Source organism: Aricia agestis, chromosome 4, assembly GCF_905147365.1.
Source record: "Aricia agestis chromosome 4, ilAriAges1.1, whole genome shotgun sequence".
Classification (NCBI taxonomy): domain Eukaryota; kingdom Metazoa; phylum Arthropoda; class Insecta; order Lepidoptera; family Lycaenidae; genus Aricia; species Aricia agestis.
Genome location: NC_056409.1, coordinates 4,349,607 through 4,363,097, shown reverse-complemented (window position 1 = coordinate 4,363,097; position 13,491 = coordinate 4,349,607). Strand labels below are relative to the sequence as shown.

Genomic DNA, 13,491 nt, shown 5'->3' with positions numbered 1-13,491 from the left:
GCTCGTGACAGTGTGACAACTGACAACCGCATTCATCATGACCCTCGGACACTCAACACCGAGTATCCCAAAAATGCAGTAACCAATACTCCGTCTAACTGCCCGCGACCGCACGGATACTCTTACAACCGCAATAGAAATAGCTACGCGTCCGATTCGAAAAGTCCTATGATGCGGGGCTGGTGTTACGAAATATTGACATTGTAATTCTGTGGTGCAGTCAAGGTGGGTTTGAAGGCTGTAATTCGACACTATTACGGCGATTGAGGTTTCGTTTATTGATTTCAAAGTATAGATTGCAGCTAGTTTTTAATTAGGTGCCTTGTGCCCTTAATAAAAATTGTGAAATCGAATAGTGTACGCACACGTAGTGCAGGTTGCTTTCGAATCGATTAAAGTATTAAATATTAATTGAAATATTGTTCTTTAGTTTTTTCTGTCAAATTACTAAAAAGTGAAAAAAAAATTACTTTGTTATTATTTTTAGCAATATTCCGCGAAATAAATTTTATTTCGCGGAATATTGCTAAAAATAATAACAAAGTAAATTTTAAACTATGGATTTCCGCAAAGTAACGCCAGATTCCATTAACTATTTAAAAAGTAAAAAAAAAAAAACCGATGGTTCTACAAGTAGTGCCATCGGTTTTCGGTCTACTCTGGCGCCTCTACCTTGTACTTTGACAAACGACAGTAATGCAAAGTTTTCACCATCGACAACTGCAATAGTCTTTCTTTTTACGTAACCAAATTACTGACACTGGCTGTTCCTCAAGGGAGGCCATTTATAAAGAAGAAGACGAAACCGATGGCTAAAGTGTTTAACTTTTATCAAAAGAAGTAAAACGTCACACAATTTACGTACTTAATTATTTTGTTCATGTCCTTCATATATCTATCCTTCATATTTCTTTGACAAAAATTAAGCTTCGATCAATAACAATTACTGAGGACATGACCTAGGGTCAGGACATCCAATACACCAAAACCAATTAGTAACGTTAAACCTAGTTAGCCTAAAACAGCTGGGTAACGGTCGCGAATCGAACCTGACACCCCCGTGATACTCGACACCGCTTCCCCGACACCACACGGTGACACAGCTTAAAGCTGGCATACTCAACCTGCGGCCCGCCGGGACTTTATCACTAGCCCGCGTGATGTTAAACCATTTTGACGCCCGCAGGCAAAATAGTGCAATCGTCGAGACAGTCTTGAAAAATTTTCTGGTTTAAAATCACTAATTACATGAAGAACGTTGTTATTTAACCCTACAAAAGTTTGATTGCGGCCCGCGATACTAGGACAAAACGTTTATTTTGTGGCCCGTATAAAAAAAGGTTGAGTAATACTGGCTTAAGGCTTAACGAAAATGAGGACTTTTACCGGGGAATTATACTTATTTTGGTAGTGTCACGTGAAATTGGTAGGGTTTTATAATGCTACGTCGATTTTGATAACGATGGTTGTTTAAATAAAGCTACAACTCGGGATTTCATAACTAGATGTCGCCCGCAACTCTGTTGCGCCGAAATTCGTCTACCGCGCGGAAATCGTACATTTTTTGGGAGAAAATGTATCCTATTTCTTTTCTCGCGACTTAATATTGTGTCTTCATACTAAATTTCAGTTCAAAATCGGTTCAGTGGTTTGAGTTTGAGCGGGAAGAGATAACAGAAAGGCAGACACACTTTCGCATTTATAATATTACTTGGTATGGATGTCCAACACTCCAAGGGCAAGTATGCACAGTGTCACATCTCTACATCTTACTTTTTTTATGAAATAAGGGGGCAAACGAACAAACGGGTCACCTGATGGTAGGCAACTTCCGTCGCCCATGGACACTCCCAGCATCAGAAGAGCTGCAAGTGCGTTGCTGGCCTTTTAAGAGGGAATAAGGTAATAGGGGAGGGTAGGGAAGGGAATAGGGGAGGGTAGTGAAGGACTACAGGCCAGTAGCTATTTTATCCGTAGTAAATAAAATTGTAGAAAAAAATGTAGTTAAACAAATAAGTAATTATTTAGAAAAAAATAATATTATTACCAACTGCCAACATGGATTTAGACCAGGAAGGAGTACTGATACCCTACTAATTGAGTTTACGGATTTTATTAATGAGCAGCTAAATGATAAAAATCAGATTTTGGCATTATTTATTGATTTTAAAAAGGCGTTTGATACTCTGGACCACAAACAGCTTTTAAAGGCAATGGAGGAATGCGGAATCAGTGGGCCCACCAATAAGTTCTTCAAGAGCTACTTGAAGAACAGGACGCTCTGCACCGTTGTCGATGATACAACGGGCGCAGATGCGGACATAACGTTGGGGGTGCCCACTGGTTCTGTATATGGTCCTTCTGGATATACAATGCATGTAAATAGCATGCCTAATGTAGTAGAATATAGTAGGTTATACATGTATGCTGATGATACATGCTTGGTAGCAGTAGGTAAAAACTTGCAACTGATGGAAAGTCAATTGCAAAGTGATTTTGATAAAATAACAAAATGGGCCCACGACAATGGGATAATACTTAACACCAGTAAAACTAAAGTTATGCATATATGCTCACCCTACAATCGATCAGCAGGAGCAAATGTACGCATAGTGGGACACACATATAACTGTTTACATCAAAAAAATAACTGTCACTGTAACGAATTGGAAATGGTAAATAATATAAAATATTTGGGTCTGAGTATAGATCAAAACTTTACTTGGAAGCCGCATATTGAATTAGTATGTAACAGATTGAGATCAGTACTCAGTAAATTTTATATTTTAAAAAGAATATTAGATAAACGTACTCTGATTATGGTTTACTATGCTCTGGTGGAGTCTGTCATTAATTATGGACTAAATTGCTATGGGTTAACGTTTAAAACGTATATAGAGCAAATTAAAAATATACAAATAAGGTTTTTAAAAATAATGGTAGATAAAAGAACAAAAAATAAATACAAAGACGACTATTGTAAGCTATTCCAGGAATGTGAAATTATACCAGTAAGTGAAAAAGTGAAATATTTAATTGCGATAGAAACATATTATAGTGATAAATTTAAAATAAAGATAAAGCATAAATATAGTGTTAGAGAGTCGAAAAAAGGAAAATTAGAGCAAATAAAAGTAAATAATTATTATGGGGAAAGAACTAGGAAGTATATAGTGCCGAAGTTATGTAATAAGTTTAAGTTATTAAGAGAGGAAAAGAAAATAAAGTGTAAAAAGAAATTAAAACAAACACTCAAAGAAATACTTGGATATACTAAGAAAATGTAATAAAAAAATGTAGTCTCATTCTCACACACAAACACCGACACACACACACACACACACACACACACACACACACACACACACACACACAGACACACACGCGCGCGCGCGCACACACGCACGCACACACACAAACACACACTTTTTAGTTAGTTCATAATTATGTTACTTGTTAGTATTATATTTTGTGTAATTATTGTATTACAATTGCATGTAATTTTTGTGTTTGAGCGGAACGCCTACAAACTGCTTGCTCAGTTTGGCGTATTAATGTATACTGTAAAACAATTGTAATAAAGTGAATAAAGTATTTGAAAAAAAAAAATAGGAGAGGGTAGGAAAAGGAAAAGGGTAGGGGATTGGGCCTCCGGTAAACTCACTCACTCGGCGAAACACAGCGCAGGCGCTGTTTCACGCCGGTTTTCTGTGAGCCCGTGATAATTCTCCGGTCGAACTAGCCCATTCGTGCCGAAGCATGACTCTCCCACGTCAAAAGTAGTATAATCAACGTTATTTCTTAATTGACACCTAATTGTTAGAAGATCCTATTAATTAGTATTTTGCATCTACCTCACTATAAAAAAAGGTCTTTATTTCAGGCATAGATGTACCCATAACATTTGCATCACCCTGGTATAGATGGAAAAACATGCCGCGAGGCATAGACTTTGTACCACATTGTACTATCAGAGAAGTTCATTCATAGGCAGGTGACGGACCAACGTCAAGTCGTCCATTTAATGCTAGTTTTGATCTGTAGGCTGGATTTGACATAACGCGACCAATCTACATACTGCTACATAGGTCCGTCAACTGCCTATACTCTGACCTTTATTATTCGTAGCACTGACCACTTAAGGCGGGGATCAATCTCAATCCAAAACGATAACTTTGCACATAACCAAAGACCAAGCGTATACGCATCGCAATAAGATTCATTTTAGCTTAGCATAACTGTAGTCACTCGAGCGGATCTTCTCTATTTTTCATGTTTTTTTTAAATATCTTTGGAAATAAACATTAAAAAACAAAATTGTTCGGTTAAAGAATTTTTAATATAGATTTACTAACAATTTATTCAAATAAAATGTATAATTATCCTAGTTAATACTTATATTTCAATGAAATAGATTTTTATCGGAGGTGAGTTTGTAAATTAATTACAGCCAAAGTATTACGTTTTATTAAAATGTTTATGGTTTAAGGTATTTTAAATATTGTGCTTTATATCTCATATTTTTTTAAACTTCGTTATTATATTGGAACTAGGTAAACCGGAAGTCGCGGAATAACAAATTGGGGTTTATCCTCGCCTTAAAGCGTGACTCTCGTAGCATACTCGTAGCAAGGTCGCGCTTAAACTGGTCGCACCATAGGAATCAATTTCCTCGATGGTACAAGCAGTTTTAAAAGATACTAACACCTCTACACAGGTACTACGAGACCGGGTCTATCAGACCGCGCGCGATCGGCGGGTCCAAGCCGCGTGTGGCGACGGCGGAGGTGGTGAGCAAGATCGCGCAGTACAAGAGGGAGTGCCCATCGATATTCGCGTGGGAGATCAGGGACCGCCTGCTCAGCGAGGGCGTCTGCACGTCAGATAACATACCTAGCGTGAGTCTACCTTTACTTTTATTTTGAATCTGAGTCAGTTAAATGACAATTGACTAGTACACATTTATTTGTAACGCTGTTAAGCATTTGTGTACCATGCAGTTATGCAGTTGCATTAAGCCGCCAACCCACCGCCGCGCACGCTGTGTGCGCGGCGGTGGGTTGGCGCAACGCCAACGAAAATAATTCTCGCTAAAAAAATACATCGCAACGCCATGAGGCGTTGCGATGTATTTTAAATGAGCCTTCAAAATTGGAAAGAGCTACCAGATACTGCAAGTGACAAGTCTGTTATTTCAATGCGAAACTTGTTAAAGAAAATGAAGTTCAGTTTAAACAAGTCATTTATGCTTCGCATCGCCGCGTCAATTGCAAATTGCAATGTCAACTAACCCTTTAGTACCGTAAATTTAACATTTCGTTAATTTAAAAAGGCGTATCAATTCTATTAAAGTTCAGAAACGCTCATAAAGACGCGCTATTACGAACTACTTAAACACGAGTGACGTCATCATTTTTAAAAGCCCTACAAATTCTACAAAAACAAAACACTGAAAACCTTAAAACGTTAAAAACGTCAACACTCAAAGAATAAGGACGCGACGCCTTTTGATATTAAAAGACGACAGCACAATGACGCGACCTAACCATAACTATAGCCGTTCCGCCTTATCTTACTCGCACTAGCGGGGTTTCCCCCAGGGGGTTCCCCCACTGCGAAACAATATGACGTTATAACTTTTTTCTTCATCTTTTTCCCTTTTTGAATACGGGGCCGCTCCCTTCTGGGACATCCTTTATAAAGGATGCTTTAAAATACCTAAATGTTTATGTGTTCGATATTTTTATATAGATGATGTGTTTCTACGGACGGATTTTTTTTTGCACAGTTTTAGTTTTTACTTCCTTTTTGTATGTAAAATATTTTTAAATCTATATTTTTTAATGTAAAGTTTCGTAAGCGCTAGTAACAATCTAGGAACCTTTATAATCTTTCAAAACTAAGAGCTAACGTAAAATGACTGATGACTGATTATTATTTACTTCCAGGAAAGAAAATATTTTGTATATTGCAGAAAAATGTATAAATTATAAGGTTAGCACAGTAAACACATTGTTAAACGAAGTTTCAGATAAAATCTCTTGTGCTTTTAGTACTAGTAGTAGGTATTTCAGAAAATCAGAAATAACACGATTTCTCTCATTAATAAAATAAAAAACCGGCCAAGTGCAAGTTGGACTCGCCCATGAAGGGTTCCGCAGCTGCAATAAGGTTTATTTCTATGAAATTAAAAGGTTTTTCATTTATTTTTACATTTCAGTTGATTTAATCTAAGGCGGACTTGCGTAGACTTGGGTTTAAGTTAACTCTGAGTTAAACATCATGTCATCTCTATCACATGATGTTTAACTTGATCTGCGCAAGTGGACCTTATATATTTAAACGAGCAATTCTTGTATATATATAAATAATTGGAATCTCGGAATCGGCTCCAACGATTTTCGTGAAATTCAGTATATAGGGGGTTTCGGGGGCGATAAAGCGATCTAGCTAGGAATCATTTTTAGAAAATGTCATTTTCATCGAATACCGAGCAAGGCTCGGTCAAATAGCTAGTGAAAGTTAAATTAAGGTTTACCATTTATGACGTATAAAATACTACTTGCTAGATCTCGTTCAAACCAATTTTCGTTGGTAGTTTTTATAGTAATGTACATCATATATTTTTTTTAGAATTATCATGCCCCTACTTTAGAATGTAGACGTTTTACCACTTTGGAAGAGTCTCTCTCGCAAACTATTCAGGTTAGAAAAAAATAATATTAAAAACCTCAATATGATTTTTAAAGACCTATCCATAGATACCCCACACGCATAGGTAAGATGAAAAAAAATTTTTTTTTGTTTCAGTTGTACCTATGGGGACCCCTAAATTTTTTTAAGATTTTTTCCATTTTTGTATCAAAATCTTAATGCGGTTTATAGACTTCATCTACTTACCAAGTTTCAATAGTATAGCTCTTATAGTTTCGGAGAAAAGTGGCTGTGACATACGGATGGACAGACAGACAGACAGACAGACATGACGAATCTATAAGGGTTCCGTTTTTGCCATTTGGCTACGGAACCCTAAAAATCGATTTCTTCATAAAGCAGCAATAGATTTTTATTTAACATTTAATTTTATCATAAAAAAGAGTTGTCCACAAAAAAGTTACTCCAGCGTAAAAAGATCGTAGAGTCGAAAATAAAATCCGCAATATTTCTCCACTCATTTAGATAATATTACAAATCTCCAGCCTTTATATGTAACGAAGTGAAAAATATCGCCTAAAATCCATGAATACGCAAATAACAGTGTCATAACGTCTTATTTCACTGGCGATAGAATTCTTAAGCACCCCTTTACAGCAAAAATCTCCCTCCGCCTGCTTAACATAAATTAATTAATAAATCCACGCCATCGCCCTGTTGCTGACGGTTTAAAAAAGCGGGCATTAAATACTCCTCGCGAAGATATCGAGAAAAAACATAACATGAATGGCGGGTAGCTCTGAAACGAGACAAAAATATCCATTCAGATGCGCGGGAAAGAGTTGGCGAGCTATCTCTTTTTTCAGCACCCAAAGGGGGGAATGGGGCGATTTTGACACGGTAAGAATAAAGAAAATATGAAGGTTTTTGTTGCCGTAAAAATTCCTGTACAGGGGATAAAGTCTTTAAGTTATCAACGGGGGAATCGTTAAAGGGAAATATCTCAGACTTAACGTGGTACGGTTTGCATACTGTTACATGAAATATTAATAATATTAATGCACAATTTTATTTTATCATTGTGATATTATAGGTGTAACACAACTAAGTGATAATACTTTAGGGTGTGTAATGTGTATGTTTCCCTTGTATAGAGTTCACTATGAAAATGGCATCGCTGAAAGAGCAAATTTTTTTGTGATTTATATGGGCAATCGCCCCGGCGTTATGAATTTTCCCATACAAAATTTAAAAAAAGTTACTCTTTCAGCGCTGCTGCTTTTACAGTGAACTATATACAGGGGACCAATACACACCCTAAAGTACTATCACTTGGTTTAGTTACACCCTGTTTAATTATCATGTTTTTAAATGGATTTAAGGAATTATTAATTTAAAATTAGATCGGGTGCGAAAAAGAATTTGTTCTTAACTTAAAGAAGCTTAGCACGCTGTTACAATATGAAATGCTAAAGTTTATAAAACAAGGACTAACTGCTGAATATAAAAATCCAAAGTTTTCAACCGAAGACGCAGATATGTAGAGCACAGGATAGCATAGGCTTATACTTACGATCTTGGGAGGAACGGCTATACAAGCATGAATCAATAAGAATAAAGTTTTTCTAACGGTTTTATTACATTTTATAAAAAAATACCTCCTTCAATATCAAGTTGCTGACTCTACGTAAGAAGGCCGCCATGTACGCATGTATTTATAGAATATTCTGTAATATCGGCGTTTATGTACATTGTTTAAGAGGGTGCTTAGCGGCGGAATATTATCGTGTACGTAGCGTAGGTGGAATCCCTCATTTATTGAGACTGCTACCAGGTTTACTATTTTGAAAAAAGTTTGATGATATTTTTATATTATGGTCGCTGTTAAGAATTTTTGTATTATTCCACAAAAAAAAATTGTTAAGCTATGAATTCAGTCTTGTTCTAATGATCTAAGGAACACTGTATTCATAAGTCACAACTCAATAGGTATTTTTTGTGAGATGATACGCAAACGCTTAACAGCGTCTATATACTTACTTATATAGCAAATATATATTATTTTGGAGTTTGAATATACTGAAATAATAATTCAGAATTATTTAGGAAATCTCCGAATATAAAATTATGATGATGATAGCTACGTAGTCCAACTACGTCAGCTTTAAATTGGTTTCAAACAAGCTACATCAAAATCAGTCCATCAGTTTGTGAGCTACGACTTTCGTAATTATGCACTCCTTATTTTCCGTGGAGATTAAAACTATTCAATTTTTTCTACAAAACCTGATTTTAAATGCTGAAACACGTCATAGTAAATGTTGGCGACGCGACCGCCACTGTACTGCACCTTGCCACATTTTAGAAATGTAAAAAAAAGAAAGGTTAATGTCTATGTTTCTCAGGAAAAGGAAGTTATGTTTTTGTCTATGGCGAAGCGACGCCTCGAAATTCAACTGTTTTTTCGTTGTATATAAAAGAGAATTGTCGGCGGATAATTTTAGTCTATTTTAGTTTTTTCTGAAGTGTACTTATTTGTGTTCTTCCGTTAATATATTGTGACTTAACTCGTACATCTAGAATTTTATTCTAAATTCCTCCTCCCGTAGCCTACAGTAAATTTTGATCAGTTTTGAAAACAATTAGGAGTTTTTCCTTTGCTAAGAATTTCAATATACTTTAATAATAATAATTTTGCCAATAATTTTACCAATCTTATTTGTACAAAAGTTCATGAAGTTATAAGAAATATTCCGAAAAAAAAACTTATCAAATATGTACAAAATTTTGTTCCTGCAGGGACAAAATTTAATACAGCAAATAGCAAATAAAGTCTGTCGTTAATCCTTTACAACGATACAGTTAAAAACGCTAAATACCCGACTCCCCCTAAGTATCCTCCAAAATGTGATACACAATTTTATGATTAATGTCCATGAGGATACGGTTTATTGTTAATTATCAATGAAAACGTGCGGTGAGAGGGTCAATTGTTGTTAGTAGGGTTGCCAAAAGTTTATTTTTATATTGCTTTTTTATTTTCATATCATTTTAGTTTATTTTGTTAATTTTTTTTAAATTGACCATGTAAAGTAAAAACACACATTTGATTTTATTTTTAGCGCTGTACTATTAAATGTTTCAGTATTAATAAAACCATTAACTTCAATATATTTAGTAATATTTAATGCACTCTACGAATGTAAAGGTATAAAGTTTTTTTTTGTTCCTATTATAAATATAGTATATGTACTATCAGAGAAGTTGATTCCTATGCAAATCGAGGACCTAAGTAGTTTGGTCGCGTTACGTCAAACCCAGCTGACAGATCACAATTAACATTGAATTGACGTATTCGACCAAATAACGTTGGTCTGTCAATTGCATAGCTATATATCAACTTCCTCGATGGTACATACATATTGTAAATGTATCGAATAGTATATGCCTTTAGAGTGCTATGCGATATTTTTCTAAAACTATGTATAGTTTCTGCGTCGCGACACCCCTACTGTCAGGGATGTCACATTGGCATATCGCAAGCATGCGTTCCCGTAGCAAATCACTTCCGGGCCACTAAATCCAGGCCAAATTAATGCATTTAGCACGCTCCCTGTTAACTGGGGATGACAACTTTATTTTATTATATAGCGATATTTTCTTGTCACGCTACCATCGGACATTTCGATTTACGCCAAGTTGGATCTGTAACCGATTTACTTTGTGGTAAATAATTCAATAGTTGTTATACCTATTTTTAGAAAGTAATATTAAAGTTTATGAGTTTGCTCCTAGAAAGCTCATGGGTTTTAATTTTCTAAAAAATATAATAATGTAATTTTAAAGCTTCTTATAATTAGTTTTCAGAGGTATGAACTATAAGTGTATACTCGTATTACATCTAAATAAGCTAATTTTAAGGATCTCAAAACCTTGGCAAATCGGCTCTCTCTTAAGTATCCCTGTCCCTTGCTCATAATAACATTTACTTAATAGAACTAATAACGACAATCACCGACGGCGATCTCAGGAAAAACAATCAAGCCTCCCCCAGACATCAGGAATGAGCTGATAACGTAGATAGCCGAATAAATAAAATCCTGAACACTGATTTAAAATATCATTACAAGCATATCTGAGGCCGGGATCTCACGGGGCCCGATATCGCTACAAATTGTAACAAAGGGTCTGCTAAAGAAGATTATCGTGGACGACGCGTGGCGCGCACGCGTCGCGCGTGTGCTATTCGCCCTAACCTCCTTTTTTGTGAATCACACACAAAAATGCACTCTATCACTGGAACTTAAAGTTCTCTTTTCCGTGCCCTGCACACACAGATTAAAATACCACGATATTAACAAAAATGAATTGTATACTCACATGATTAGGTTCAAATTTGATCGACGCGAAACAATAGTGAATGTTACTTAAAACTAAGAAGTGTTGGAGGGAAATTAATACCACAATCATTGGATTTGATGCCTACTTTGGAGACGAGTGTGTAATCTAAAAAGTAAATATAAATAATGTAGCGATTGCATTCAATTGGCTTATTTGTGAAGATGTCACCCGCAAGAGAGCCTCGGGGCAAGGGGTAAAAGTTTGTTTCAAATTTTTTGTTATTTTACAAAATCTAAATGTGTAGTTCATGTATGATTATAGGAATTAGCAATATCAGGTAAAAAATACAAGAAACATTCTCATGCTTGGTTTCTGCTTTTGATCGACCAACTTCAATATACATATTAATTCACGCCAAAAAAACTTTCAGATACTTGAGATAAATCAGTTTGGTATACAACTGTGTTTCGTTTAAAAGTTATATTCAAATAAATAAAGTATAAAATATACGTCTCCAGGCTGAAACACATTTACAATGCCTGAAAACCACAAAGTCAACGATATTCGAGGGTTTTTACATGCATCGCATGACGCATCTTACTTCTTATCTATGAAAAACGCAGATTGTAATAGAAACATCGTTTCTACTGTTCTCCTAAATTAAGTTTTCTAACAACAATCTAACTTTCAGATAATTGTGCAACATACTCCTTAATATAACGAGCAATATTAATATTAAATCCCATATAATGGCGAGGGCTGCATACAACCCTACCGGTAATTACAAGGTGGGGAACCAATAATGCCCCAGCTCCTCCTACAATACCATACCGCTAAATTCATACTTACGGTAATATGTTAATTAAAATCTAAGACTGTGATTGTGTTACAATAAGTTAAAAGATATTTCCACAATATTTAACTAGATGATGCCGGCAAGTTCGTCGCGCCAAAATTCGTTAATAGCGCGGAAACCGTAAAATTTTCCGGGAAAAAAAAGTATCCTATGTCCTTTCCCAGGCCTCAAAGAGCCTTTTTCATCTATTCCTAATAATATGTTAATAATAAGTTTGAGTATTGAGCAAGTATTAGTATTGACTATTGTGTGACCTAAAGTTACCTTATTCATCACATTATTACTATTTTATGTATTCCTGATAGTTCACATAAAAATGTTATTATTTAATCAGTCGATTAAAAATCATGTTTAATTCGTAGCAAAATTTATATAAACATTTTATAAAGTGTAAAATGCGTCGAAAAATACAACCTAAATAAAATTAATGTTTTGTAAATATCTAGCAATATTAAAAATATTTTGCACCTTTCACAAAAAAATATTCAAAATAATATTTGAAATGCTCTCGCACTCTTATTCTATATTTTGTCTTTCTGCGTATAAAATCTATAATATTCCAAACAGACGATATCTCTCGGACTTTTGGACGGGACTGTATCGAGGAGATATTTTAAAATAGTCCATCCAAAATCGATAGCGTGAGGGTGAGAAGCCAAGCGGCATAAGTATCGCCCGGCCACGTGCGATCACGGAACATGCAATTTTTGTATTATTACCCCACTTGTTATTGACTTATGTGTACTATTGTACTCCATAATGGGCCGGCCTTAGGAGGAAATGTTAGTAAAATTGCAGTTGAATTTTTTGGACTCCTTATATTAAAAAAACATGAACCAATTGTTATTGACTTATGTTTTCGATTGTACTACGTAATGGGTCGGCTTTAGGAAGAAATGTTAGTTGAACGTTATTAGTGCACAACATAAACATACGCAGAAAAAAGTTTTAATCTTGGCTTAAGTCTGATCAAGATACCTAGGTGTTATCAAGTAAAACCACTGTTATAAGCTAGGTTACAATTAGATAAATATATGTAGAATATGAATTTCCCTTAATTTAAATAAAGACTTAGAAAATGCATTACTTGTAAAACTTATTTTAAAATGTTTATAGGAACATAACTTTTTCAAGTTTGCAAATACAACTAATATAATATATTCTGTGATACCACTACAAAAGCCATTAGCTATTGCTGATATAACTAAAATTGGGCATTTCGAATATACTAACTTTAATCCCACCACTTCAGCTGTCCACTTCAAACGAAATTACTATCGGAAGCACAACTAGAAAATAAAAAAAATACATGCAATGATGAAAAATCTTCAAGTATCTTATATCTTTAAACGAGCAATCCTTGTATATATACAAAATATATAACCGGAATCTCGGAATCGGCTCCAACGATTTTCATGAAATTTAGTATATAGGGGTTTCGGGGGCGATAAATCGATCTAGCTCGGAATCATTTTTAGAAAATGTCATTTTATTCGTGTTTTATCGAATACCGAGCAAAGGTCGGTCATATAGCTAGTAGTTATTAATATGTCATGTTGTTTAGCACTTATTAGATTTTAATTAAAGTAGATATTCTCTTAACCTGCGGGTTTATATATTATTTTCTAGAATGGAAAATT

General features: G+C 35.1%; 1 protein-coding gene and 1 long non-coding RNA gene across 2 annotated transcripts in view; one reads left to right on the top strand and one right to left on the bottom strand.

The window, feature by feature from the left end:
- LOC121726330 (paired box protein Pax-6-like) overlaps positions 1 to 13,491 on the top strand; it is a 63,875-nt gene that overhangs the window by 14,200 nt on the left and 36,184 nt on the right. The window contains exon 4 of the mRNA XM_042113645.1: positions 4,718 to 4,898. Coding sequence (XP_041969579.1) covers positions 4,718 to 4,898 — 181 coding nt within the window. The remainder of the gene's footprint in view (positions 1 to 4,717; positions 4,899 to 13,491) is intronic.
- On the bottom strand, positions 668 to 13,015 carry LOC121726331. Its single transcript, XR_006035524.1, has 3 exons — positions 13,000 to 13,015; positions 6,560 to 6,561; positions 668 to 720 (listed from the first exon to the last, which is right to left on the bottom strand). It is a non-coding gene; the product is annotated as an uncharacterized LOC121726331 (long non-coding RNA).